This window comes from Mycteria americana, chromosome 4 (assembly GCF_035582795.1).
Source record: "Mycteria americana isolate JAX WOST 10 ecotype Jacksonville Zoo and Gardens chromosome 4, USCA_MyAme_1.0, whole genome shotgun sequence".
Classification (NCBI taxonomy): Eukaryota; Metazoa; Chordata; class Aves; order Ciconiiformes; family Ciconiidae; genus Mycteria; species Mycteria americana.
The window spans coordinates 12,949,433-12,977,233 of NC_134368.1; the positions used below are offsets into that span (position 1 = coordinate 12,949,433).

General features: G+C 37.3%; 1 protein-coding gene across 1 annotated transcript; it reads right to left on the reverse strand.

Annotated features, from left to right (window-relative positions):
• Nucleotides 1-1,196: 1,196 nt before the first annotated feature.
• Nucleotides 1,197-27,515, reverse strand: SH3TC1 (SH3 domain and tetratricopeptide repeats 1). Its single transcript, XM_075499167.1, has 17 exons — nt 27,308-27,515; nt 24,785-24,859; nt 22,405-22,532; nt 19,747-19,852; nt 17,997-18,140; nt 17,163-17,340; nt 16,275-16,374; nt 15,241-15,440; nt 14,223-14,350; nt 11,968-12,009; nt 9,048-10,736; nt 8,164-8,344; nt 5,431-5,581; nt 3,186-3,308; nt 2,746-2,896; nt 1,656-1,852; nt 1,197-1,427 (listed from the first exon to the last, which is right to left on the reverse strand). The coding sequence occupies exons 1-17, from the start codon at nt 27,513-27,515 to the stop codon at nt 1,197-1,199; spliced, it is 4,032 nt and encodes a 1,343-aa protein (XP_075355282.1).
• Between the last annotated feature and the right edge of the window lie 286 nt (nt 27,516-27,801).

A 27,801-nucleotide genomic window follows, 5' to 3' on the forward strand; every position in this document is an offset into this window, starting at 1 on the left:
AAAAAAAAAAAATTTTTTTTTGCACCTTTCCCCAGGTTTGACAGTGTAAGCAAATAAAATATAATATGTAGCCAATAACCCCTAGCTGGTTTCTGAGACTGTGTGTGCATCTTCCGAAGACACTTCCATTCTTTGTAATGTCTCTTAAAAATAAACTAGCAGTTTCTGTATGAAGTTGTTACAGAGAATGAAAAGGCATCCTTTCAAAATGTATCTGAGTATTTAATTGCAAGATTATCAGACTTTAAGACATTGACATTCCTTCTCAAAATATACAGCATGATCTAACATGTCATTTCTACCATAGCTTTGGTATGAAAATGTTTTGAGGCACAAAAATTTAGAACTATCAAAATTAGCAATCTAGAATTTTTGCAACTAAAGTGAAGTAGTACATTTTTCTGAACATAATGTAATTATATGTAAGACAGTAGGAAATGCTGTAATAAGTCATTGCAGACAATACCGACCGTTCTGAAAAGGTCAGTTAAAAAAACAGATAATTTGTCTTTGAAAAAGAGGGCCTTCACATGACCACTGAAATCCACAAAACTACAACTTACATATTACTAGAGACCTCAGTTCTGGAAACCAGTAAGTTCTTACAACATGTACATAAGTGTTTTCAGGAATTAGAAGATAAATCTTAACTAGTGCCTCTAAGTACTGCAGTAGGTGAATTTGGTAGAAAATGAGGGTTGATGTCTGGGGAACTAAATTCTCAAATACCCCACCTAACATTCTTGTGCACATGTTTTTATGATATCAAATAAATACAATAGAGCTAGGTCATACAAGAACTAGGTCATGCAAAGAAAGCCACAGTTTGTATAGAGTGTTTTTTCCTCTGTAACACTTTATTAAATATTTTTCATTGCATCTATGCATTGATCATTTTCTGGTATCCAGCGAGGCAGAAACAGATAGCAAAGAAATATTTAGTTTAAAAAAAGACAGTTGGGTTTTGGTTTTAAGTTCACAGGCTGATCCTTAAACAAGTACAAGACTGTGTATCTTGGAGACAATGAAGTGTAGTTCACTGGCATATAAACTGGTAATTTAGTCTGGGATGCTGAACTCTGGCTTACAGCACATGCATAATAAGACATTGAATGTATTCTGCATCCTCCTACAAAGCCAGTGCAATATTTCTGTAGGTACTTCTATAGTTGTTAGACTGCATTTTCCAAAGATTCTTATGAACTCTTATAACACTGATCAGGAGCTAGATTTATTCTCCTAATGTTCAGCTCTGTTGCAAAGGTTCTTGCCTTTTGATAGAAGAAGAGAGACTTTTCCCGATCCACAAGGAAGTTATGGTAGATAATTGCAAGTCTTGTGTAAATCTTCAGTTGAGCTTTCTTATTGCCCAGGTCCATGGCAGCAGCAAGTGCCAAATGATAATAGCCTGCTGCATCAAAGGGATCCTGAAATGAGACAAAGATGGTACCCTCTACAGTACAACTGGTGGAAGAGGACATCCAAGCTCAGTTTTAGATATCAAATGAGAATAATATAGATTCTGAACTTCAGTAGGTTTTCCCACTTTATTATTTACATTCTAAATGCATAAAAACAGAATATGGTAAAACCTGATGTTATGAAACATTACTTAGTGTAAGGATTTTCTGCAGCAGTTTTTTTGTAGTTCTTACCTTAAGGTCATAGAATATAATGTCTCCTAAGGTCAAGTACACCTTGACGTAATACAGTGTTTCCTCCTCAAACTCCATTGGAGAGGAACAGAGGGACAAGGCCTTTAAATAAAAGTGTTCAGCTAGTTCACAGTGACCCAAATGATGATGGATGGCAGCCAGCCGATGGTAAGCTATTCGTTCATTTAGCTGATTTCCTAATGAGATAATGTATGAGTCAGGATAAAACCAAGAGACAAAGTAGTCAAATTGTCTCAAACCAGAATACATCTATGCTATTTTTTGTTTTACTTCTATATGGTATTTGCTGACCTTCTACTGAATAAAACTAATTTTGCTCAAGAGATACATGGCCAAAAACAGTCCTTTAAGAAAAATCCCACAGAATTCCTGAATTTCCCAGTGTAGGATTTGACAGTGTCTGGGATCCTCTTAAGAAATAACTACATTCATATCTCTCATGTATAGTTATACACACCCTGTGCATACTTACAAAGAATACAAATAGATTATTTTGGAAGTATAGTAGCTAATGGGATTAAAGACTCCCTTGCCCCTCCCAGTACATACTTTACATCAAAAGTTATGTCCAAAAGATTATTTTCACACTGATAAAAATGACCTTGTCTGTGCGTGTATGGAGGAGTGAGAAGGTTCTTAATCAGTTGAACAGCTCTCACATTTGAAGAATAGCAATTTTGGAAACTAGCCCTATCATTTTTGACTACTTTTTCCTAGGTCAGTTCACCAGCAAGGCTATGAGCAAATCTGAAAGAAATATGACACTCAAAAGCCTCTTGGGACAATATTATTCATTACTATTACAGCTTAGCTGTGAGAAGAACACTCAATTTGGACTTGCAATCCCAGGCTTAATTCTGTGCTCTACCAAAGGTTTTCCATATGAGCCTGAGCTAGAAGAGACAGCAATAAACTTGTTCATTCCTGAATGAAAGCAAAAATAGCAGTGATAATCATTATGAAATCCTGGCAAGAAATCTAACTGAATTCAAAGGAAGAAAGCTTTTTAGAATTCTGCCTTACTTTGAAGATATCAGTAATATTCAGCTGTAATTGAAATTGGTCTTACCTAAACTTACACTGAGCATAAGAGATGCTCTTGCATATTCCAGACTTTCCTCATAAGCCTTCAGGTTCACCAGCAATTCCACCAGTTTATTGCATAATCTGAGTTCAGTGGTTTTGTTGCCAGTCTTAACAGCAAGTGGAAGAGCCCTGTCCTGAAATGCATAAAAACAGCTTAGATACTGCTGAACCCCAGCATGTGCACTGATGAGCTTCCATTTATGGCATGTCAAGCAATTTCTGGTTTTATTTTGCTCTTTGCATAAGGCATATCTTACACCCAGGAGTTGCAACAGGTGAAATCTATTAACACCATGACAAAGTACTCAGCTGCAATAGGTTATAAACTGTTTGCTGAGATGATCAGCTTTTGGTTCAGCATTTGTAGAACACCTGTGATGGGAGTGTACATAACTATTGATGCAGTAGAAAAACTGCACAAACCCTGTAGAAAGTCACTGCTTTCTCCTTTTCCCAAGTACCATTGAAAAATATGTCTCCAGCAGCTTCAAACAATTCCATTCCTAGATTTGGATCTCCTGTGTAAAGAGCAGCATCCTGAGCAACCTGAAAAGAAAACAAGGAATGGGGAAAGAAAGAAAGAAAATCTTCATTCCTTCTTGGTGAAAAAATCGTAAGTATTAGCAACTGAAAAGATCTTGTTAAGGCCTCTCATTAAAAGATAGAAAAGGCTATATTTTAAGAGACCATGCTGTGTCTTTTTGGTATGCTCTTTTTGAGCAGGCCAGTGGCAGATGCTGAAGAAGGAACATAAGGACCTGGACACTTAGCGTTATGGTCTCCCTTTTTCTGGCAATAGTACCCTGCTACCTTTGTCAGCACACAGCGCTCTAAAAACTAATAGTGCATTTGATAGCTGCATCATATTAAATTTGAATTAAATTGCACTTACAGAAATAAATTGTAATTGCAAGTTAGATATTGCTAACAGTGCAGATTTAAAAGCCTGTGAAGTGAATTCTGTAAATAAATGCAGCTCCACTATCTTGTTATTCTGAAATAAGTATATGCCACATTAGCAAAAAGGACTTCGTGAAAGGCAGCATGCATCCTCCCAAAGCAAGGATACCAGGACACTCAGTTACTGATAGGATGCCTGGTAATGAGAAAGGGGACTTGCACATGAAGCAAGCTGAAGAATCTTGCTTTGGGTTGGGGGTCTTCAGTTTTCAAGTTGCATTCAATTAATACAAGTCCAGCTCTACTTAAGCACAAATGCAGCAATCCTTTTCAGCCTATTTTGGCTTCAGGCACCTAAGGACTCTATTGCATCATATTTTTTGGAAGTTGTTTTACATGCAAGTTAAGATGTGATGACTTGCACAAATTACTGGCACAGCGGTCAACCTTTTAGTGGGCAGATTCCTACTTTGAGTCTTTCCTCATGGAAAGGCACTGACTCTGCTCTAAATAGCAGGTTCCATACATGCACAGTATGGAATACACATGCATGTCCCTGGCCCACTCCTCCTCTTGGAGGAAATAAAGCAGATGGAGAAAGTAATCCCACATGCTGATTTGGCTTTTGTACCACCATGTGACTGACTTGGGGGCTATCAGCTAAAATAATTTAGTAGAAGAAATAACAGGCCTATAACACAGTCCCTTCCTGTAAGCACATTTGTTCAATTTTCCTGGTAAGTATTCAAAAGTCTAACTTAATTGAGAGAAAAAAAAAATCATTAAAGTAGCCCCACGTATTGTGTCTGAGTACATTTTAAACATGAATATGTCTCCTATGTTTTCCTGCTTCTTTGTAGAATTTGTTCAAAACATCTTAACAACAGATGTGTGTTTATTTTATTTAGAGATCATGTTTTGGTACCACTCACACAGCAGCCAAGACTCAGATCTTGCTGTATCAGGTTCTGTATACATCCTGCACTACAAGGCAGCACTGCCCCTTAAAACAGGAGAGAAGTATTTTTAAACCCCTTTACAAAAGCAAGAAACTAATTCCCCAAATACCTCAGCGAATGGCTAGAAGCCATATAGATGACAGAGTCAGATCTGGGCTGCAGTGCAGCTCTGAGCAAGACCCCAGATCATCCAGCTTCAGCAGCCACAAGGGCTAGATCCCCATTTCAGGTCATCTTTCAGTGTGTGTCAGCCCAGCAGTAGAAGCAGCAGCAGGTCCCAGTAGGTTGCAGGGGGTCCAAGGTGTGCGAGCCACTTGCCTCCTTGCAAAGGCAGCAGCAGCTCCAGCTGGCTCCGTGCCGTGCTATGCACAGCCACAGAAGGAAAGCTTTAGAGGCTTTGGAAATGCTTCCTGAAAAAGCTACTCTCTGTTTTCCTGGGGATCTGGCCCACAAGCCAAGAGGATTATCATCTGTTATCCACCAGCATGTAGCATGCATACATGGTTTGATTGCTGTGGTGCTGTAGAGCTGGTAGACGATGAATACACACACAGAATTTAAAACAGAGCAGGCACTAAGAAAGGTCACTGCCCAAAATCTTTCCAGAGTCAAGCAACAGATTAAAATGTAGTGCCACCAGAAAATGCTGATACTTTCAGCTGTTAAGCATTACATAAATGGTGTTACTATATGTTCAGAACATCAGTTGGCAAAATCTCTGGGATCATTACATTGAATTACTTACTCTCTTACCATGCCACCTGCACCATGTTGACAACATGTGCATGCCTTAAGTGTTGACAACATACCTGAATATAAAGATCCACAAGCTCATTCTGCCTCAGAATGTAATATATCTTTCCTGCCCGTAGCCAAGCGTATGCCTCTTTCTCTTTTTTCTGGAGATCTATAAATATTCCAAGGCTTCTTTTGGTATATTCCAGAGCTGACCTGTAAGCCCTGAAACACAAAAACTGCTAATCACTGAGGGGTTCTTCAGAATTGGGAATGTTTTTCTTCGTAATGAAAAAAGCTTTATGTTAATGTAAAAAAAAAAAAAAAAAAAAAAATCTGTTTCCTCTATTCAGTGCACAATAATAAATTCTCAGCTATATTCCATAAGTAACTAGCAAATTTCGTCTTTTTCCTGTTCCTTTTTTTTTGGTTCAGTCTATGTTTCCTGTTAGATTGTTACCACATTATATTATTTCAGGATAGTTTATTTTAGATGTATCCTTCCCCTACACCTCAGGCTAGTGACAGGTGGAAAAATCTTTCCTCATCTTTAGCTCTTTAATCATTTATAATTATCATTTATGGCTTTTTTCCTACAAACCTCAGAAAGAAATTGTGTCTGTAAGTATTTTTTTCTAAATATCACCTAGGCCTCAGACTTAAGCACAATTCAAACTAATCAGCATTTGTAGAAAATCTTGGAGGGGGATGGACGAGACATGGTCAGTTCTAGAAGCACCTAAATTATCAGATCATTGGGCAGTGCAAGTTTCTTTAAGTGTAGGGGCACTGTGCTCTCAGAAGAGTGGTCATACTTTCCATTAGAAAGACCTGTCAGATTGATTGAGCTTACAGTGCTTTGTACCAGACATAGAAGCCCCGGACTTCCTTAAGTCCTTCTCTGTCTGTCTTGTGATGGACTCCCATCACCTTGACCTGGTGCATTTTCCTCCAAGCACAAGACACAAACATATTAAAATAACATGAACTGTGCAGTTACAGTGAATTTTTACGCAGTGCATCTTTAGAACAGCCTACTTAAATTCATTTTGGATCTTTTTGGAGGTCTAAGTAATACGGTCCCTAGTATTTCATGCTATCAAGACTTCAGTTCTGTCTCAACAAGGTATCTCATCTGAGGGGGAACAAAAAAAGTTTTTACCACTTCCTGATTCTTACAGAAATTGAAGAGACCTGTCACTCCTTTTATACTCATGAGAGGAAGTCAAGAGCCACTGAACAAGCCTGACATTTCACTCTTCTCTTCTTTGCTAACAAGCTACTAACATGAGGAAAGGCAAGGTAGTTAAAGTAGTCCAACTCAGCCCAGTTACTGAATGCCACTTCCATCCCTCCTTCAGAGTTTTTGCTTTACAGCAGACAGAAGCATATACCTATCCACAACCCAGCACGGCAGCTGGAATGGGTCAGGCCGTGTCCCCTGGCACAGCCGCAGTAATCTACAATGGAGATGGTGACACCAAGGACGTCACGGTTTTCGTTACTTCGTCGTAGACACATATCCTTGTTACTTGGGACTGTTAACTCAAAGAATACTGTAATACTATGGTCTAATATCATACTGAGTATGTGCTATTATCCAGTAGTCTGCTAAGGTTACACAGCCGACATTATTTGGGAACCAGGCTTCGAGTCCAACTCCCTGCTCCTTGCCTAGATGATCCTTATGGGTTCCTTCCAACTTGAGATATTTTATGATTCTATGATAAATTCCATGCACTACATGCACACAAAGCAGCAGCTTCTCCAGCTAGTGATCAAATTCCAGGTAGTTTGAAAATTTCAAATTCAAATTCCAAAAAATTCCAAAAAATCAAATTTCAAATTCCAGGTAGTTTGAAATCTTAACCAATTCCGTTGTCTTCAGCCTCTCCAAAGGATTTTCACCAACTATCTCATTAAACAGCAGTGAACAAAGCAAAATAAGTCAGGTGACATATTAGGAAAGTTAGATGCTTGGACTGCAGCCACTTAAAGCTAAAATAAGCATCTACTCTTTCCACAACTGAGGATATTTTTTCCATCCTTCCTGAGGCATTCTTGAAAATACCTGAATCTAAAGTGACTCCCTGAAGTGAGATACAGTAAGAGAAAAAAAAAAAGTGCCTTAGAAAACATTTTTTAAATTGTCTAGAGAAACCTGTAAGTTTCCCCAGCACCTGTTAGTCACTATAAATTGACTTGTGCAGTCTGTTTTTTTCAGTAAAGCAAAGCAAAAAGAATGGTATTCTGAAAATAAGAGCAGTACAGAAATTGCTGAAGACTGACACTATGCAGTTTTGCACATAGGCTTTGTGCTTATATAAGTTTTTAAAAAAAGCATTTCCGCAAAGAGAAACACTTACATAGAGACAATTTGATGTCTGACCTGCTTGGAATATGTAATTTGGTTTCTAATGGAAAAACTGTCATGTAAAAATCTGTCACTGCAAACCAGTCACCTGCCAGCAATAATCCTAGAGCTATAGCAGTCATCAAGAATTGCATAACATATAATACTTTTTAAACATATTTACATAGATTTTAAATATAATTTGGCTCTTGAAGTGGTGCTAATCCCTACTGAACATCTTGTCTCCTTTGAGAGATGATAGTTACTTAAAAAAAAAAAGGACCAAGAAAAGTCTCCACTCTCCACTAGCACTGGACCCTTCAATTCTAATAAAGTGTATTGGCAAAGCAGTGAAAAAAATCAGTCATATTCAGCTGTTGCAAAAATTGAGATCCTTCAGCATGACAGAAAAGTTACAATCAGAATAAAAGCAAAGTCATTCAGCATGTCTTACCTTTCTGTTCCTAAAGACAAATAGAGCTGACTAATGGTTTCCAAAATTTGCCCCTCCAGAACTTTGTTGGACATCTTTCTAGCTAAAGATAGTTGATATTCATTGTAGATGACACACTGAGCCTCATTGGGAACAACTGTACTGTAGAACTGACACAGCAGTTCAATTGCTTGTAGTTGACCTAGGAGAATAGATTGAAAATACTAATATGAATCTACATTTTAAAATTAAAGTTAAATTAGTTTTAAAATAATTCATTCTTACTGTTTCACAAATTCAGAACAGTCAATGAATCACAATATAAAAGTCATAACAAGAAGATTCCACTGCTAGTTTCTTCACCCCAAAGTTAACAAAGAGGTTACTTCAAACTTGATCTCCAAAATAAAATAATAAAACAGTCACCTTATCTGTATAAGCTGCCTTAATCATGGTAGCAAGAATAAATAAATAAAGCATAGGTCTTCTACATACAACTATTTCATGCAAAAGTAATCCAGATTACCACTGTTTTCAGACCTTGCTGTTTGTACTAACAATGATATAATAACTACTGTAAATATTATTGAACATAGAAATCTCTAGACTTTTTACCAATTAAGTTATTTAGTTTTCTCTTAACATTTCATTTTCTCTATTATTTCTGACAAACCTAAGTGCCACCAGAAGACCAAGCCAACATGTATTTATTTCTCCACCATTACGGGACAGAGCAAAGATTTCAATCACTTCGATACCTATCACATAACTGGACATAAAATGTTGTTTAAGGAACAACTATAACATACCTAGAAACAACTATAACATACCTATATAACAAACATTCCCAAACAGGGTACATTTCATAACTTTGAGAGAAAAAAAACCAAACAAACCCTACTTACTTTCCAGATGACTTGTCTCCATTGCAACTAAAAAAGCCCATTCGTAATAAAACCTTCCTTTTTCTCTTTGAGTTCCACCAACATAGTAACATCCCAGCTGAAGGAGGACTTGGATAAAGTCTTGGCCACAGTCCATGCTTGGAAGTTTGGAGAATAGCTTCACTGCCCTGATATAATAATGTTCTGCCAGCTTGCTGGCTGCTGCATGCAGGCAGAGTGTCCCAAAATTAGCCAGGGCTACAGCTTGGTTATGGGTCATATTGGTCTCTTCTGAAAGACGCAGTGCTTTGTAGTAGCTCTCAGCAGCTTCTTTTGTATTGTTTGTTCTTTTCAAAGCAATAGCAAGCATGTTATAAGCGATGCCTAGTTGTTGAGGATTGCTCCATGAAGAGTCTACAACAGCATTTAAAATGGCTAAAGCCACATCATATTGCCTGTAAAGAATGTATAACCAAGCAAGTGAAGCCAAATAGTTAATAGTTTCCTCTGGCTTCGCAGAAACATCAGAGTCCAGTGCTTTCATCATGTAAACAATGGCTTTTCCATACCGTTTGTGGTGGCTGTACAGTTTTGCTAAGCTAAGATAGAGAGTGCTGCATAGCCCTGGCTGCTCATTAGTAAACACAGAGGAAAGTGCTTGTATGAGGTAAGGTGCAATTTGGGATGGGAGTATTTGTCTGAGTTTTCTCAGGCCGTAAAGCTTGGGAGCATTTTTGATGACTAAATCAATCCTTTTCAAGGAATCCATTAAAGTACTGGAGCTCTGGGAAGAGGCGACCTTTATGCAACTTAATACAATGTGCGGCAAACACTTTTCATTGTAGGACTCTGCTAGTTTGAAATAACAGTTGTTTGATAAGTTGTTTTGTAAACGCAAGTCATTAAGCAACAGCTGAAACCTTTCCAAGAATGGTAGTGCCTCTTCATGCTGTTTGCGTGCACTGTAATGTTTTGCCAGTAGAAAGCACGCCCTTGCCTCTGCATGTTTGTTCTGGCTCAAAATTGTCCTCTTCAGAGCATACTTTAGAATATCTGACTCCAGGTCAGCACTGCAAATGTAGTTGGGAATTCCCATGAGAAGAGATGTAGCCTTGTCAAAAACATGAGCGCATTTTTCTTTGTTCTTCTGGGTCAAGTAGATGACTGTTAGATTTGTATAAAGAGCAATTATGAAGTACAAGTCACTAAACCCTCCAGCTACTGCTCCCAATGCTTCCTCAAAATACACCCGAGCTTGGGAAAACTTCAGCTTTTTAACACTGAGCCTGCCTAAGAGAAAGCATAGCCTTGCTAGTGCCCAGGACATACCTGCTTTCTTTGCTGCTTCCCTTGCTAATGTAAAAAAGCTAACCAGTTGTTCTTCTCCTGAAAACCCATAAAACATGCTATTGATAAATGGATAAGAGAAATCATACAGGTTTTTGAAATTTCTCTCATACTCCTTCCTATTTAAGAAGAGTAACAATGACTCAAAGATGTCAAATGCTTGAACATCATCTTGATGTACATGGAAGCAAGGTCCTGCAGGTGGAGGAAAGATTTCTGTATTTGGAGAGCTAGCAGAATCCTTTTCTTCAGTAGTTGGCTCTTCTGCCTGAGTGACCTCCAAATTCTTGAAGTTCTTCAGGACTTCTTCTATCTTGCCATTCTTGCTAGTGGATCCTGTGCTAGAATGTGAACATGGTATTTCTGAAATTCAAGAATAAATTACAGATCACAACTTCACGTGTGCATGAACACAAAGATCTTTGATAGACCAACAAAACCATTTATCAGTAGAAAATGCTTTAGGAAAACATTATGTAAACATACTGTACTTTCTTAACAGTATGTCTAGGAGACAAGCCAAAGGTGGGGAGAGAGAGATCAAGAAGGATCAGGGAGGAACAAGTGTGGGAGACTGGAAGAGTGGGGATAAACAGGATGTGCCACATGTAAGCAGGTTGCTGATCAGTACGCTTGCCTAGCCAGGCCCTGTGCCTGATCCAACACTAATCCAACTGAAGTCCAACATTAATTCAAACAGGCCAGCCATGCCTGTGTAACGTGTGATAAGATTTCTTCTTTCAATCAAATACCAACCCTGATTCTCTGCTGGCATAGATTAACTTTCTCAAAATTACCAAGTTTGTGGTGATTGATGCAGTTATTGATCTAAATTCTCCTAGTACTGACATTGTTGAGTATCTTACAAATGTAAAAAAGACTGACATGCCATCATTTCTTTAGTCCTCCCACTGTTATCCAGCCAAGGTAGCAGAGCAGGGACTAGGGATGTAGTCTGCAGTCATAGTCAGTGTAAAGCTTACAGCTGCATATCAGCAGGAGCTTATTGAAGTTGCAGATTTAGAGCTTGGTTTCCTTAGAATCTCATTTCTGAAACTGTTCAGCAGAACCATGAATATAAAGATTGGTATTTAGAAAAATGTAGTACAATACAAGTAATGATAGTGACAGCTTAGCAACTAAATGCCAAAGGGAAATAATTCTGCATCCTCATCAAAATATCTCCTTTGGGAAATATAATTATGGGATGAAGTTTTCTAGCAGATGGAAATCTGCTGGAATTCAAAGTCAGCACTTGCCAGGTGCCCTGTAAACAGTATTTTGCCCTGTTAAACAACATGGGGGGGTGTCGGGGCGTGCTGCATGCGTTTGCGTCACAGCAGTAAAAATAAGTCATACAGTTTGCAATTGGATAGCAAGGTCCAGGAGAGACATCTGATATCAGTGAAAACCCACAATGTCTTACAGCAAAACCTAGTGAGAAGGTGTTACAGCAAAGCCTAGGAAAGCAAACAATGGGAGAAGAAAGTTAGAATGTGAAGAGGCATTAGAAAGAGAAAAGCTGGCAAAGATACCAAAAATATCAGAAATCACATTGATTCTATGTAAAAATTGTATGCATATGAAGTATTACCGCATTCATGAGCTTTCTGAAGTTCTGGTTCTTCTAATTGGTCTGTAAGAAAGAAGAGAATCATGTTAGTTATGGTATCTTAGTTCTTTTTCAGTTTTAAATATCCTAGAATATGGCTATTTTTTAGTTCAGAATTATTTATGTCAGAAGAATTGGATGTGTCCTGGAAATTTAGAAGAGAAGACATTTCTAAGTCTGACCCAAAGCTAACAGATACTAGGGACTTACTCTCCTGCTGATACAATTCACTGCTTTCTACATGGTTATCATCATGCACCTACCACTGCTCAGTAAGGTGGGGAGACATCTGCGTATCGCAGTTAGAATTAAAGCCAACCTGTTCTGCATGAGGGATGCATCACTGCTGCATTAAAATACAAGTGAGTAGCATAGATACAATCATTCACCACAGCCTGCCCTTAAAATGAGGTAACAAAAAGCCCTTAATATTACTAAAATATGTTTTAGCATCACTCCTGGGCGCAGGGATAATTATTTAGGGTAGTTAGCGTAGATAGAAGTGTCAGACTTTTGTGGCCATTCCAATAGCATGCAGATGAAAAATCCCTGTATCTATCTTTTCTTTTAAAAGGTGTATCTAAATTCTGTAGACATTACTACTATAGATCTAGTTTTTAAGTGTTTAACATAGCACATCTACAGAACATTTAAGAATTACCATTTTGTGTAGAAATTTCTCAAAGTATTTCAGTTGTCATGCTGCATTTCAGGATTATATTCAGTCTTTCATACACTAGATGCAATGTAAGTGGTACTGAGTATATGAAGGGTATATCTAAAAGCAGAGGCTCACAGAACTAGGTCTGTTTAAGCTGATGGAAAGCTATTTTACTAGCCTTCAAGAATAACTCTCACTGACTGTTTAGTTCTGGATCTCCTTTCTTTGAATGCTTTCCTGACTTTGGTGGACAAATGCTACAGATGTTTACAACAGTCGTAACTTAATGCTCTGAATATCTAATGGGGAAGTGCTCATAAGTAAATACTTCTCATTAGACTGATGTAGATGGAAGGAATCGAAAACCCATTTACTCAGATCACACCAAAACATCAGGTGAATATTGAAAACACTTGCTCTGGGCAAGTCAAGTTATGTTGGTCAATTGTGCAGTTTAAGAGAAAAAAGTGGTAAAGATGGTACTATTAGCTGGGGAAGATATGAAAAGAAGTTGGCACTTGTAAAGATTAGGGAAGAGATGAGATGTGGTGAAAAATGTGCAATAGGCAAAAATAGCAGTATGTCCATTAAGCCCATGAGATTGTTTCAGTAACTAACAGAGGTCTGAGCTTTTGTTCCCTGGCTTTTCATTCGAGCGAGGAAGGCGAGATGTGGAGTCATTTTGCACGTGGACATAAGCTGTATTTTGCAACTCAGGTCTGACACGCCTTAGTTATTGTTCACACACACACCCCGATTTGCAGAATGAAACCAATGCACCCGAGTCGAACCTACACACCTGCTCCTTTCAAATTGGAGCCTACAGGCCTGTCTCTTAGGATGCCACTAATGGAGATAAAACTTTGTTAGATATTTGGCAAGCATATGCATCGCCACAGAACAGCCTGTGCTGGGATAAGAAATTGCTGCTCCTGTTCAGTTCAGCAAGACAATTATATCACACTACCTTACACTAAGTCTGTGAAGGTGAAGCCCCAGTTATCCCAGTTAGTTTATGTAAAGCATGAGCACTTAGAGAAATAGCAGCTGTATCAGAGATAATGCAGCTATAAGTATTTTTTTTCTTCGTATGAATAGATTTTGCTATTTTTCTATACCTTTGAAAGTTAAATCAAGCATGAAGAGGTGTATGTTTGCATTAGCTGTCAATAATTATTATGCCACCTTTCCTAAGAAGAATGAAAAGCCAGCAGTATTTGGGTGAACATACTGCCTTTTATAATGCAGCACTCTGACATTTGAAAGCTTGAAGATCTGTTCAGCTTGATAATGGAGTTTTTAAAACCCTGCTGTTTAATTCACTCAAAAAAAGGACACAAGAAGATCTGTAAATGCTCTGCTGGGAAAAGTCTTGCATCAGCAGGAAAGTAGCAAAGATGATATAAAGGATTTTTACATGCCATATCTATGATCAAACTGAATACCAAGATATTTCAAAGTAGGTGTAAAGGCTGGAATCTCATTGAAATAGAAGAAAAAACCAATCAGTTATAACAGGGATATAGTAACTGCACATGTATCTTGTGCAGTAAAAAGGAGTAATACTCATACTTACCTATTCGATACACAGAGCAAACATCTGTGATGGAGGTTTGTTTCAACAAATGTATCATTTCTTCAAAACTTTTTTCCTTTGAAAAAAAAGATAGCTCTTCTGCTTCAAGAAAATCCAGGCCTTGTGGTCTAACAAAGAAAGGAGCAAGTTTGAAGGTGTCTCCTGAAAACAGATTTGGCTTGAGGAGCTCACTGCATCAGTGAAATTGGAGCTCATTAGAGAAACTAATACAGTGTTTACATTATAGGTCCTGTTGTCTTCAAAATTAGTATCAGTCATGTTTATAAACATGCATATAAATTGATAATAGGTATGATTGCAGCTGACAGTTTCTGCCATATCAGGGTAAATTTTATGTCTATCTGTGTCATGGTGTAGCATTTTTATGAGAGAATTTATTAAAAGCACAAATCTTTAAGTACATTATGGTATTGGTATTCTAATATAAGCTTAAAGTTACACATCAAATGGACCTGCAAACATTTAAGAACTCCTTGTTTCAGCATGCAAACAGTCCAGACCTATTAATATGAGCAGCCTATTTACAGGGTGCCAATGCATGCTGAAATGCACACTTTTTACAGGTTTCTTTCTGCATTATGAGCAATTATTTTTAAGAGGAGCCACATTTGAAATAAATTAAGGCCTGTGATTGAGGGTACTAGCAAAAACAGAACTTGGATGCTTTAACATAGATCTTGAAAGACCAGTAAAAATGGAATCTTCTGCAATAGTAAAACTTCTTGGATCTTGTGATCCAAAGAATAGAGACTGAACCAGGTCTAAGTACAGAAACCCCTTTTCCCTTTTCTGCTACAGGCTGATAACATTTTCCAACATTTAAGCAGACTTCATATTCCAGTTTCTTTGCATTTGTTTTGACTGATACACACTATGACAATTCTCATTTAAAAAAAACCAAACAAAACCCTAAAAAACCAAACCAGAGTTTAACATTCAGCATTTTAAAGCTCAAGAGACTGTCTCTTTGTTTATGAGTTAAATACATATCACTTACTTATTTTTACCTAAGTCCAGTTTAACATGACTTGTCTTCACAAAACCTATTTGGCCAGTAAACACGTGTCTTCCAAGAAACCATTCCATGCATTCAATGAAGTAGCCGAGGATCTCAATTTTGTCCCCTTCCTGGAAACTCATCTCTTCCAACACAATACTTTCATAATTCACCACAGCTAGACAGGATCCCATTGCTGTGTAATAAGGAGATAAATAATATTTGCAGATAAAGTAATTTAACAATACAAATACACTAATAGAATAGCAACTCAGCAGAAGAACATATTTAGCAAAAGACGTTCCTGGAATTTGTGAGTTGCACATCCGATGTGGTAAGATTTAAAGCATCCAAGCCTAATCGGTTTGGTTTGAGCAATTAGAATTGTAAATAACAGCCTAAAAATCCTAATTTCCCAGCCGTGAGAAAGCAAAGTCTAAAATGTTTTCAAAATTCTAGCAAATTCCATCATGAAGTAACAAAAATAAATGTTTTAAGTCCCTACTTTCCCTCTTATAAAGGGCTCTGAACTTGGGCCAGAGTAAAAACATTTGAACCAACTAATAAAATCCCTATTGGATAAATATGCAGTTACATACCAGTCAATACAGTATTAAAACTGACACGTATGGTAGAAAATAAGCCATATTTACTCTCTAACCTCAGACCATCTGTATAAGTTTTATTTCTCTGGGAGTATTAGATAAAGCAATACACGTGTGAAAGATCCCCAATAATTACATTGGTGCATTTTCTTATTTTAAACTTTGTCATCAAATCTACAGAGGCATCCTCAACTTAATTACTCTTTACTACTTTGTGCATCTACTTAATAGAGTATTTAGGAGGAAAAAGGGGAGAGAGAAGCCTTTAGAGTTTAACTCCATTTAGGCGGAGATTTATGCTCTCACTAACTTTACTGCAATGTAATTTTGAAAGCTGTTTTCCCATCCTAATACAATGGAAAAAAGTTATTGAGCCCTTTAGAGTCTGTCCTAACAAAAGCATAGAATAAATTTGGGGGTTTTTTTAATGCTGATGTTTGAATGGAGTTTCTTACCAACTTTCCTGATGGATTTAGATTCAGTTTTGTATGTAAAATCAATAGGATTAGAATATCCTTTAAGAAACCATCTGAAAGTAGACAAAGAAATTGAAGTTAGTGTATAAAAGACTTCCCTAAATGTTGTGACAATAACAGTGATATTTTCAATCCATTTGAAAACAGATGCACCCCTCCCACAATTATCTTTCAACACTGTCCATACACTTCCACCAGAGCTATGTTTTGAGTAATAGTTGTAGTAAAAGAAGTGTTACTTCAGTCAAACCAACCTAACTGAGAAAGTCATGCTATTTCTCCCTGCCCAAGGTCAATAGTAGTTAAAAAGCTGGAATTTTCTAAGAGCACCAAGAATGAGTGATTTTCTGGCAATTCCTGAAGTAAGTCCATTGATGTAATTTTGACTTTATAGCAATTGAGCTTGGACATGAACTTGAAACAAACTGCACTAAGGAGGTGGATGGCTCCTGTCAATAGCGTTGAGTAAAACCACTGCTAGCCTGTTATCACCCGCATTCCCAAGCATCCCACTTGTTACTATCCATATTTTCAAGCATCCTGAAAAGTGAAAATTCTCACTTTATGTTATTCTAGAAATGTTAATAGATTTTCTTTCAGACTCAGGGAAAAAAGCAATATTAACTCACAAGATGGCAAACAATCTTTAAATGCTGCTCTGCAGACATCTGGATTAATTTCAGCTGTGTAGTATGGAAGGAAATAGAGCATTTGTTCTCAGTGTTAATAGACGTTGGGTGTTCCATAACAAGCTACCATTTAGACATCCCTATGTCTAAGCAGACACGTGTACATGTGAAACAGATGTGTATGAAATAGGTAGCTAGAGTCAGGTACCTACTGATGAAAAGGGATCAATGGCTCCAGAGAAGCATTAGACAGCACAGTCACGTCACCATCCACAGATACATCTGCTACATCTTCAGTAAAAGCCCCAGTCTCAAAATAAGTGTTTATTTCATTGTCTGTAGCCCTTATCTTTCTTATCAGATTGTCAGGACATAAAACAAAAAATGCCCCTAAAAAGAAAGCAGTGGAACAGATGTCATTTTATGTAACGTTTTAGGGTCATACAAGCTTTAAAACTAGCTTTAAGAGCATCAGTAATATTCAAGTAGAGATTGAAAATCTGAGATTTCACAAGCATTTTCTTTCTGATTGTCAGACATTCATACTCTGTCTTGTTTCTCTTTCAGTAAAGAAAAAAATGCAGAGCTGAGGTGTTCAATGCAGTGTAGAATCTTCTTCTGCTGCAACATTTTGCATGTTCCTATTGCAGTAATCAACGATCCATCTAGCCTGTCATTCTGTCTCTGATGGTGGCAGCAAGTGATGCTATCTAGGAGAAGCACATGAGCCTGGCAACTATCTGTAATCCCTCTCCTGTACATCTTCAGGATCTGCAATAATATTAAGCAAGTTGGAATGTACATCCTGCCCTAATCCTTTTGGATCCATTATGGACCAGTTGCACATGAATTTCTCCAATCCCCCTGTGATCCTACTGAACCCAATCTGTGTTTGTTCCTTTCTCTTCTCTTTCTGGTGCATTTGGAGTGAATAGATTTAAATTTCAACTTCATTAGGTATTTGGATAGGTCTTAATATTTGATTTTAGAATTTTAAAGGAAGGTGCTTCTTTAAATTTAGCCTTAGCATGTACAGTCTTCCTTACCTTCCTGTACTAGCAGGCTTCTGTACATCAAATATAATGATTTTTCATTTATACAGACTTCAATGCCTGTTTCTTCCTCCTCTTGAGAACAGAGCCAGAAAGATTGATCTAGGAATAAATTCTCCATGCAATGATTTATAAAACCTAGGAAAAAAAAATCCAATTTGTTTTCTTTGCAGTTTCACAGTTTTATACAAGAAAATAACCTTTCAGAAAGTCAGAGACTGGGGTAGGCATTCAGGTAACTCCATTATTGCTTAACCCACAATGTATAACTAATTTTACTACATAGTACTGGCAAAATTACATCCATTAATTCACATGCATTATAGCTACTTTTAATGCTTAGCTCTCACAAACTACACCTAAAAGGCACACAACTTTTCTGTGCCTAATTCTGCTGAAAAAGCAAACCATGTCCTCCCGTTACGAGGGTTCCTCATGGTTTAGCTATATTTGAAAGGTTTGTGTTTGATCTTGGAAAGTGGGACTCCTTACATTACGACTTAGCCCTCAAAGCTATATGATAGTTACAGGGAGATCTGGATTGGTGTATCATAATCAGCATGGTACAGATAGTAGATTATTACTCGAAGGGTCAACATTAATGCATTAGCAAATCCTTTGTGCAAAAAGCTATGATGAAGAGGAAAGGTGGGCAGATCAGCCATTAAGGTGCTACTCTGCTATTTGGAAGATGCTGAATCAATTCCCTGCTAGCCATAGCCTTGCCTAAGAAGAAACTTCATCTTCTTGTGCTTTCTCTGCAAAATTGGATTGAAATGGTATTTTTTCTGGTTCTCTACGGAGCATTTAAAAATACAAAATAGCAGGTAAATAGCAAACATGAAATTAAAAATAAAATTCATTATTTTAAATTGGTCTGATGGAAGCAGGCAAATTCAATAGTAATGCGCACACAGGCTTTCCATACACAGAAGAAAAAAAATCAGGTGAACAAAATGGAGACAAAGATCTGATTCAAATGCTATTCTTCAGAAAAGACCTGTGAAGTTATAGGATATTAAAAATGGAACTCAGATCTATGGCATCATATTGTTACAAAAGGCATGCTCAGATTTAGAAACAGAACTGGAGCACGCAAAGCATATGAAGCAACCTTTGTTTTACTTGGTATTTCCTCTGAGGCCTTACCAAATCTGCCTAGTTTGCTCACTACTATCCAGGAAAGATGTGGAACAACTAGAAGAGTCCTGTGGAAAGCATGATCAGAGGTCTAGAAAATACACTCTGTGAAGAAGGGTTATAGGAATTAGGATTGATTTTCCTAGTGAAAACAACACTGAGTGGAAGCGCGGGTTAGAAGTCTCTAAATAGGTATTAGCATGGTGCAAAGAAAGAGGAGTAACCTCGACATGTCTACAGTGAGCAGAAAAAGCTGTAAAAGCATTTAAGTTGCAGCACAGGTTAGACTTTAGGACAAAACCACCTGGATTGGAATAGACTGCTTAGAAGATATGATCTGATTCTGGAGTATCTAATTTAGACAAGACAATCTGCCAGGAACGAGAGCTGTTATCTGCGGTGGGACAAAGGCAGGTTCTCCTGGAGGTTGGAGGGTCTCTCCAGCCCTATCACTAGTACCCAGTTCAGGAACATTACTTACAACTATTAAGAGTTAATACAAAGAATATAAAAATCCTGTTCAACAAGTTCCCAGTCAATCAGAAATTGTGTGCAGAGGAATAAAAAAAGCATATCGAACTGTGGTATGGTGAAACAGCTTTACCCAGCGAGTGGTAGGTTAGAAACTTCCATATTTCTTCAAAAGTTTTAAATGTCACCACTATTAGATCTTGATCACTATGAATAGACAGCAGTCTGGCAGAGAGCTCCTAAAAAAAAATCACAAACAATATTTTAATTACAATTACTAGACTTAAGCATAATTTCTCACTAGGTAACACGTATGTTAAAATGCTATGTATTAAGAAGGACAAAAAAGTCATCCAGTATTTTACCTATACGAGATATCTGTTCTTTAACACATACCTACAACATACAGTGCACCAAGTTTTAATCTGATTTTTTCTTGCCAATTGTACCAACAGTTCCAGTGAGGTTAATTTACAGAGGAATTAAGAGCTAGGGCTGACCACACTGAGTGAGACTAAAGGCCTGTCTGGTTCAGGCACATCTATGTACAGTGGCCAGTATCCTCCATTTAGAGTGTGAAAGCCAGGCAAGCAGCTGGTGGTACTTTCCAAGAATACCCTCCTAGCACAGAGCAGTTTACAGCTTGGGAACGGCCTTTGCCAGACGTGTGGGCATTAATATTAAATAGGGGAAAGGGTTTCTTTTTGTTTGCTGGTTTTGGACTTAAAGTTTCTCTAGGTCACTTGAACCACTGTAAATTTTAGGATGCACAACATCCTGCTGTAGGTTAGCCTCAGAGCTCTGTACACATATGAAAACACACCTCCTTTGATGCATCTTTGAACCTGCTACCTGGTAGCTTCAGTCTTGTTCCAGAGGAGACATTGCATAGTCATTGCCTAGTTCACTCTTTCCATGGTTAAGACAATTAAATAGACTGGAGTATTTTTTTTTAAGATGCAGTAAGATCCTTTTCTCCTCGTTTGTACTGGTTGCTAGAGTAGCATTAAATTGTGCATTTAACAAAGATGAGCAATAATCATTGTAAAGTATAATGATCGATTTTATAAGGAATTTCAGAAATGCTAGAAGGGAGAACTACATAAACCTTCAAATAAGTGAAAGAAATATACATTTTGATGGATTCTAGCCAAAGAGCGGTAATATACAGTCTGGTTGCACTTCAGTTAGTAGCTTAAGAACAGGGCTCTCCAATGATGTGGGCTACTGTCTTTCAGGGAGATAGAGAACTGTGGCAATTTATGAGACAAGTATCTGAACCAGTATCTCAGAGAATAAATCAGATGCAAAGCTAACAGGTATAATGCTACTGTATAATTTCCCAGTACTGTACCCTTGCTCCCATCACATCAAAATTGAAATGCATCTTAAAACGATTTAAGGACTGATCAAGAAACTAATTCTAACTCTGAGAAAAAAAAAAAATTGTCCCTCAAACATTTTCTGTAATCTGAGCAAGATGGAGCTGATCCACTGTTTTTAATGACTTATGTCGTGATTTTAAAAGATCTCTGAATTAATTCTATTTAACTTCTATATTTTCAATTCACACAACATGAACAGATTAAAATAGTAATTCCTTTTTGAAAACAAAAGTCAAAAACTTAAGCCTCTTCAACAGGCATGCCTCGTCACTGCTTTGATCTTTTGCATGCCCCTTTCTACACTAGATTAAATATTAACGAGAGCCTGAAATCTATTAATAAATTGCCAACACATGCTAAAATATCTCAGCCTCGAGGGCTTTATGCGCTGCTGAATATCAAAACAACATTCTAAGGAAACTTGTAATTATAAATCTTGCTTCCTTCAAAGTCCTTTTCCCAGTCTGTTTCTAACAAGGCCACAAATCTCGTCTATTTGTATGCTGGTTTCCTTCTCCTCCTGATCCCTTCTCCCCTTCTCCATCTTCGCCTAAACAAAAGCCGGAGCAGAGCAGCAGGAGTATAGACTGTTTTCACAGCCACAAAATCAGCAGGCTGGTGATGGAGAGTTCACAACACATGAAAGGAAAATCACGTAGAAACACATGCATCTCAGACAGTCATAAAGCCATAACTAATTAAGATTTCAGTGTTTGGCTTGCTAGTGAAGGAGGCTGGAACTCGCGGCTCAGACAAAAAAGGGACACCAGAGGTCAAATGATATCATCCTGTTTTTTCATCAAGAGGAAAGAGGAGACTTTAAATTGTATTTGTAGCAAACCTCATTGGTTGTAGAGGACAGGTTTCCTATATACAAACCGATTAAAGACAGTAATAAGAATATGCCAGCCCTCTTGTGTGCTATTTAAAGCTATGGCCATCTAACCCCAGGAATTCCACTATTTATGCTATTCTTCAGACTTCCTCTTTGGCTTAGCAGTGGGCTTCCTGGGTAACCCACATGCCAAATGACTCCAAGTGACTGGAAACTGAAGTGAAGAGTCAATATGAGGGCAAATTAAAAAAAAAAAAAAAAAAAAAAAAAAATCAGAAAACCATTATTTCCTTTGATGTAAATCAAAGCAGAATGTATTTAAAATAAAACCCTTCAATGCCTTATTTAGCTGGGTTTATTTACTTTACATCAATTTGGTGTTCCAGTCTTTTTCAATGGTTCAATATTTCCAATATCTCTAGATGGTTTTGGGCCATGAGAAACTCCGATCGCTCTAATTCAAGCATACAGCAGGTAGATGGAAATAGGACCCAAATCTCTCTCAGATTATTTCAGTAGCACAGAGTGTATTCCCTGAATAAATAAATCAATTCCCAAGCAATTGACTTACACTGAAAACTGCCATCACCTCCCTGCTGTCATTTTCCAGAAGACGGAGCTGCCCTCTGAGCTGTCTTTGGAGTCTGGGATCAGGACATCCACTCTTTCGTCTTACCATTGTTAACTTCAAGGAGATATCTGGAGAAGGATATCCATTTACAGTGCTACAAGTTTCATGAATCAGCTTTGGAGAACCAGAAAATCCCTCAAAATCATAGAATCCACCTTAAGAACTATTTTTTCAGCTTCAGACAGCCACACAGAAAACTGACCTACTGCATGTTTCTTTTTCCTTTTTATTATCCAGTAGAGATAGCAGCCTAGCATGAAACACAAGATATTTCAGTTGCATAATAAAGGCTACAGCTATAGAAAGGAGAGTGATGTGAAAGTCTGTAGAAATTTTGGGAGACAACTGACACACTTGGGGATGGAGAAGAGAGAAGAGGAAAAAAGCAAGCAGATTGGCAATTTGTCAAATTAGACAGCTCTATGGACATTGAGAACATGCCCAGATTTCCAAATATCCCATACATATTTTAAAAATAGAGGCAAACAGATACTGGAATTGAAAAACAAAACAAAAAAAACCCAAACCATAGGTAGTTCAGCATGTTACAACAACTCTTTATGCTAATCTTAAATTCATGGTTATCTGACCCCCACTACTTCAGAAGGCTCCTATAAATTGAAGATTGAAAAGGCTGTTTCTCAGCTAAGCTGGTTGAGCAGTACCAACCAAGATAAGTGGTCCAACTAAAAGCTCACTTACATGATTTCCCCAGCACATCTGAAAGAAACTAGATACCTGTTCTCAGATCTTGACATCTGTTTATGAGAAGCTTTTACTACAGCTAAGGGTACAGTTTCATCAGCTAGCTTTTCTCAGATAAAGAGGATCTTTGATAAAGCTGCTTTCATTCTGCATGTCTGTTAAATTAAGTCAATAACAGTAAATCATATTTATAAATTTTCACATACCCCCATGGGCACATATAAGCCAATAATACCCACTCAGGAAGAATTCCAATTGCAAGTGTGTAAATAGGTCAAGCTTCCAGCAATAAATGGGATTGGTGTACATCCTAAAATATTCCAGCTCCTCGGAGTTTCACCTTTTAATCAGGTAAAATAGATATTTTTCACATTCTAGTCTAATATGCTGCATCTTAATCTGTTTTCAGAGGGCTTCCTTTCTATGTCTCCAGAAGTTTTGTGATGGCTTGTGCCTAAATTACTCATTACTTTAAGGCCAAGAAGGGTGGCTCAGTAATATAAAGCAGTGGTACTGAATTACAAGACCTCTCTGTTTAAGCTGTGGTCATATAGTCTATTGTTAGTGCAAAGACGACAAACGAGTCTTTAAATGTTACTTGGATCACTGTTAGGTAGCAGTATTGTTGACCTTTTCATTTTACCTGAAGCCATAAAAGATACTGACACAAGAAAAGACTATTACTTAAAAATTTAATTTTCTTTTTACATAATCAGATTGACTCCAAGTTCAATTGTGTTTCTACAGTTACATATTTGTCTTATATAAAAGTTAATATTACTGAAATAATAATTACATTGAATTAAAACAACTGAAATATGGCTGCTTCTGCCAAAAGAACTATTAATAATGCCTTATGGACATGAAACATGGTCCAAAACCGCATTGCACCTATGCTAATCTTCCTGTCTGCTTCTGTGAGCTCTGATTCGTACCCCGAGTTAAAAACCACCTAAATTCTGCATGGAGCGAGACAAACAGGTACATAAGCACAAATAATTTAACTACAAATAACCATATGCCTGGAGGAGACTGTCTACCACTAATGTGATTTGTCAGGTCAAGCCAGAAAGCACAGCGCATCCCAGTGTTGGTTTTTGACGGTTATTTCTCTTCCTCCGCAAGCAAGAGAAGGGAAATGTGACTAGACCCTCAATGCACAGAGCAGGCCGTGAGCCCTCCAGGAGGGAAGCCTGCTGTATCTACTTACTGAAGAACTGCACTCAATCGCAACTTCATTGAAAATACAGCATTAAAAAAACCAACCTAAGACTTGGAAAGGCCACAAACTTAAAATAAGACACTTGAAGAATTGAAACCCGTACATAAAATAAGCAATGAACATTTTATTTGCCTTTTTTTATTAGCCATTGCAATATAGTCCATAAATTGTTTCTGGCTTTTATAGCAGTTAATGATTTACTTCTCTCTTTTTATAAGAAATTCTCAACAAATCTTATGTAGAAGTTGGACACTTCATAGGTACCATGAAGTATGTTATAAAGTTACAGGAGTGACAACTGCAAATGTTGTTGACATAGTTGTCTCAATTAAAAAAAGTAAGCAATGAGAAAAGCATTATAAATATAAGATATGACGGAATAAAGTGTCTTACCAGTTGGAAAATTCTCTGCTTGATTGGGAAGGGTCCTTGAACTGATATTTGTGCATTTTTCACTTTGAGAACACTCTGTTATGATAAATGAAAGGAATGGTTAAGTGCATTTTCTAAGTCCATATAAATCACACCGGGGAAAAAAACCCACCCCACACTTTCAAAGCGTTTGATGCATTGGATAATTACTGAAAGAAAATAACTATATTTTTTCCCCTTCCTGCTATATAATTCCCAAAACCCACAAAAAGTATCTGAAGATCATTTCTCTCCTACTGGAGAGGAAGTTAAATCTTGATTTCATCATTTTGATGTGAAGCTTGAAGATGGAGAATTGGTGGAAAGACAGCCTCTCAGCAAACTGAAGTCCCATTTGGGAGGGAGCAAGGGTCAGACTTCATTTTTTCTTCCCTTGCACCTATACTAAAAAGCGGCCTCCACTGAAGCTTCAGTGGTATAAATTGGCAATGATACGAGTGCCTTGTACCAATTCATACTTGGAGAGAAATAATCCTTCTCTTTGTTACAAGCCTAATACTTGGGAAGGAGTAATGTAAAAACAAGTTATTTCAAGTTTTAGAAAAATAAGACAAAATAAGTATATTTTATGTTAATAATAATCTGCTTTTTTCTTTTTCGGCCCATATTTCTTCCAGTCCTTTTGGAAACAATACATTTTCATGCTGAAGAAACACCCACTCCAACCAATTCCATTTTCTCAAGGTTCCCTTGCCAAAATCAGTGAAGACAAAGCTTGATATTTCTGAGAATAAAAGTGGGAGAAATTGATCTTTAATTTTTAAAAGAAAATTTCTGAGGCAATTTTCATGTATCCCAAGACATTTTCCTCTACAGCTCTGCTTTTAAGAAAAAACTTGTAATATAGTAGGACATGGTAATTTCTAAGTAAGTCTTCTGCAGCTTCCCTCGAGTGCATCTGTTGATGTTACATGAACAGAGTCATGCAAATAAATAAGGATACATAAACACAGAGTTTTCCTATTTCAGAAAAAAGGCAGTAAAAACATCATCTTTAAGGCCAATTTTTAGCATATACTAGAATTAGAAATTTCAGTTCCCAAGCACTTTGGTTTTGGTTGAGTGTTTGACAGGGGTGTTGGGGGATTTTTTGTTTGATTTTTTTTTTTTTTTTTTTAATCTGAACTCAACGATATTTGGGTTTTAAATAGAAATTTGATAGTAAGCTCACTGCTGTGTAGGCTGACTGTATTTAAGGAACATTATAAATCTAAGTTCCCCACAACTTCTGGGACAATACTTAGTTGTAGTTCTGCTTTTTCTTGGTTTAGTCAGAAGTACAAACAGAGCAACTGTCAAAACTTTGACAACATGTTCTTGATTGCTTTGATCATCATTTAACAGTTGATAAGGACAATTAATTATCGTATGGTTTTGGTATGTGAACTTGCCATTACTATTGTTTCCATATTACCAGTTATGGACTTTCCTTGAAAAGTATTTATTGAGACATGAATATCCAGCAGCTAATATTTTATTTAAAAACGAAACCTAATTTCATGACTCTTAGCAGAAAGCAAAAACTGTGAGCAAGCATTTTATTACTCATGGGAGTTTAATTACAAATAATAGTTTGCTATTAAATTTGAGCAAAAGTGTAAGAGTTCCTATAAATACCTTTTAAAAATTGAGACTGTTTAAAGTGCTATAATTAGATTCAAAGACTTAACATGAACTCCATGACCCATTCCTAATTAATGGGATGCCTTGCATACTTCTTGGCAAGCTGAAGAGAAACTTTATAGTACCCTGGGATGCTTGTACCCCATATTCTTTGATGTCAGCAGAGTTGCAGTTGTGAACAGAAAGACATTGTCTAAGCCATAGGACATATAATTTAAAATGAAATAGTTTTTCCACGATTGCTTTACTTATTTTCACATTCAGAAACCTCTTGGGCCTATTATAAAGAGTCTGGCCACTGGTTTTGAGACGCAGCCACCTATGCCACTCCACCCTTCCACCCAAAAAGTGTTTCCAACTTGCATGTTTTTACTGCATGAAGTATGTTTTCATTTGCAGAAAAATAAAGATAGTATTACATCTTTTGATGAAAAACAGAAACCTAAGAACTTTATTAAAATAGAAAGATGCAGTCTAACTCATCTTTGCTTCTGAATCTTAGAGATTATAGCAAAAAGTGCTAGACAAAGAACTTCTATTTCAGTATTCTGGCTCACATGTTCTGATAATTTTCATCTCAGCTTATCTTAACTAATAGATAATCCATTTGTCTGCCCAAAGTGCATTTCAATAGAGATCGTTTAATAGTCCAATCTATGCAGCATTGCCATGGAGGAAATGCAGCTGTTTGTTTTGTCGCTTTTAACAGTTGTAGATGTATTTCAAAAAAAAAAGCTCAGCTGAAAAACACGTGACAGTCCTCTGCTTGTGCACAGCAAGCAATGTTTAAAGAACACAGTAATTTAAACACAAAGAAAAGTCAAGAGCAGAGTGACCAGGATGTATTGATCAAGGTCTTACCCATTTGTTCTTGCAGCGCGTCCATCATGACTCCGTCCCTGACCGTGCTGATGGCAGCACTGGCCTCCGCACGTTTCCAGTCAGACCTGCACCTTCCCTGCTCCATTTCTTTCCTCTCCACGTTCCTGTCTTGATTTCCTTCCAGACTAGGTATGATGGTGTTAGCGCTGAGCGTGGACACGCTGCCTGCTGCTGCCGAACTCTCCATAATTTGCAATTCCTCACAGTGATGCAATTAACATTATCAATCTGAGGGAAAATTCAATAATATATTTTTTTAAAAAATCAGAATACATGCACATATTCAAGAGCTGTCCCACTCCTGCAGGAGTTATTTTTTAATTGTAATACACATTAAAGTATTTGGTTTAGACTTGTTGGAGAGGAATTGTTGTGTAACACCCAAATTCATCCCAGAAAAAGCTCCTGCAATCAGGTGGCATCATTGCTTTAGCAACAAAGCAATAGATTTTACTAATAGCAACAATCTGAGG

Bases quoted from the DNA above. Each gene is read 5' to 3' on its own strand.
- SH3TC1 (XM_075499167.1), bottom strand. From the start codon at position 27,515: ATGGAGAGTTCGGCAGCAGCAGGCAGCGTGTCCACGCTCAGCGCTAAC. The intron at 8,345-9,047 runs GTAAGTAGGGTT...CTATTCTCCTAG, and splicing joins GGAGACAAGTCATCTGGAAA to GTCAACTACAAGCAATTGAA. The intron at 1,853-2,745 runs GTAAGACCAATT...TTATCTCATTAG, and splicing joins TATGCTCAGTGTAAGTTTAG to GAAATCAGCTAAATGAACGA.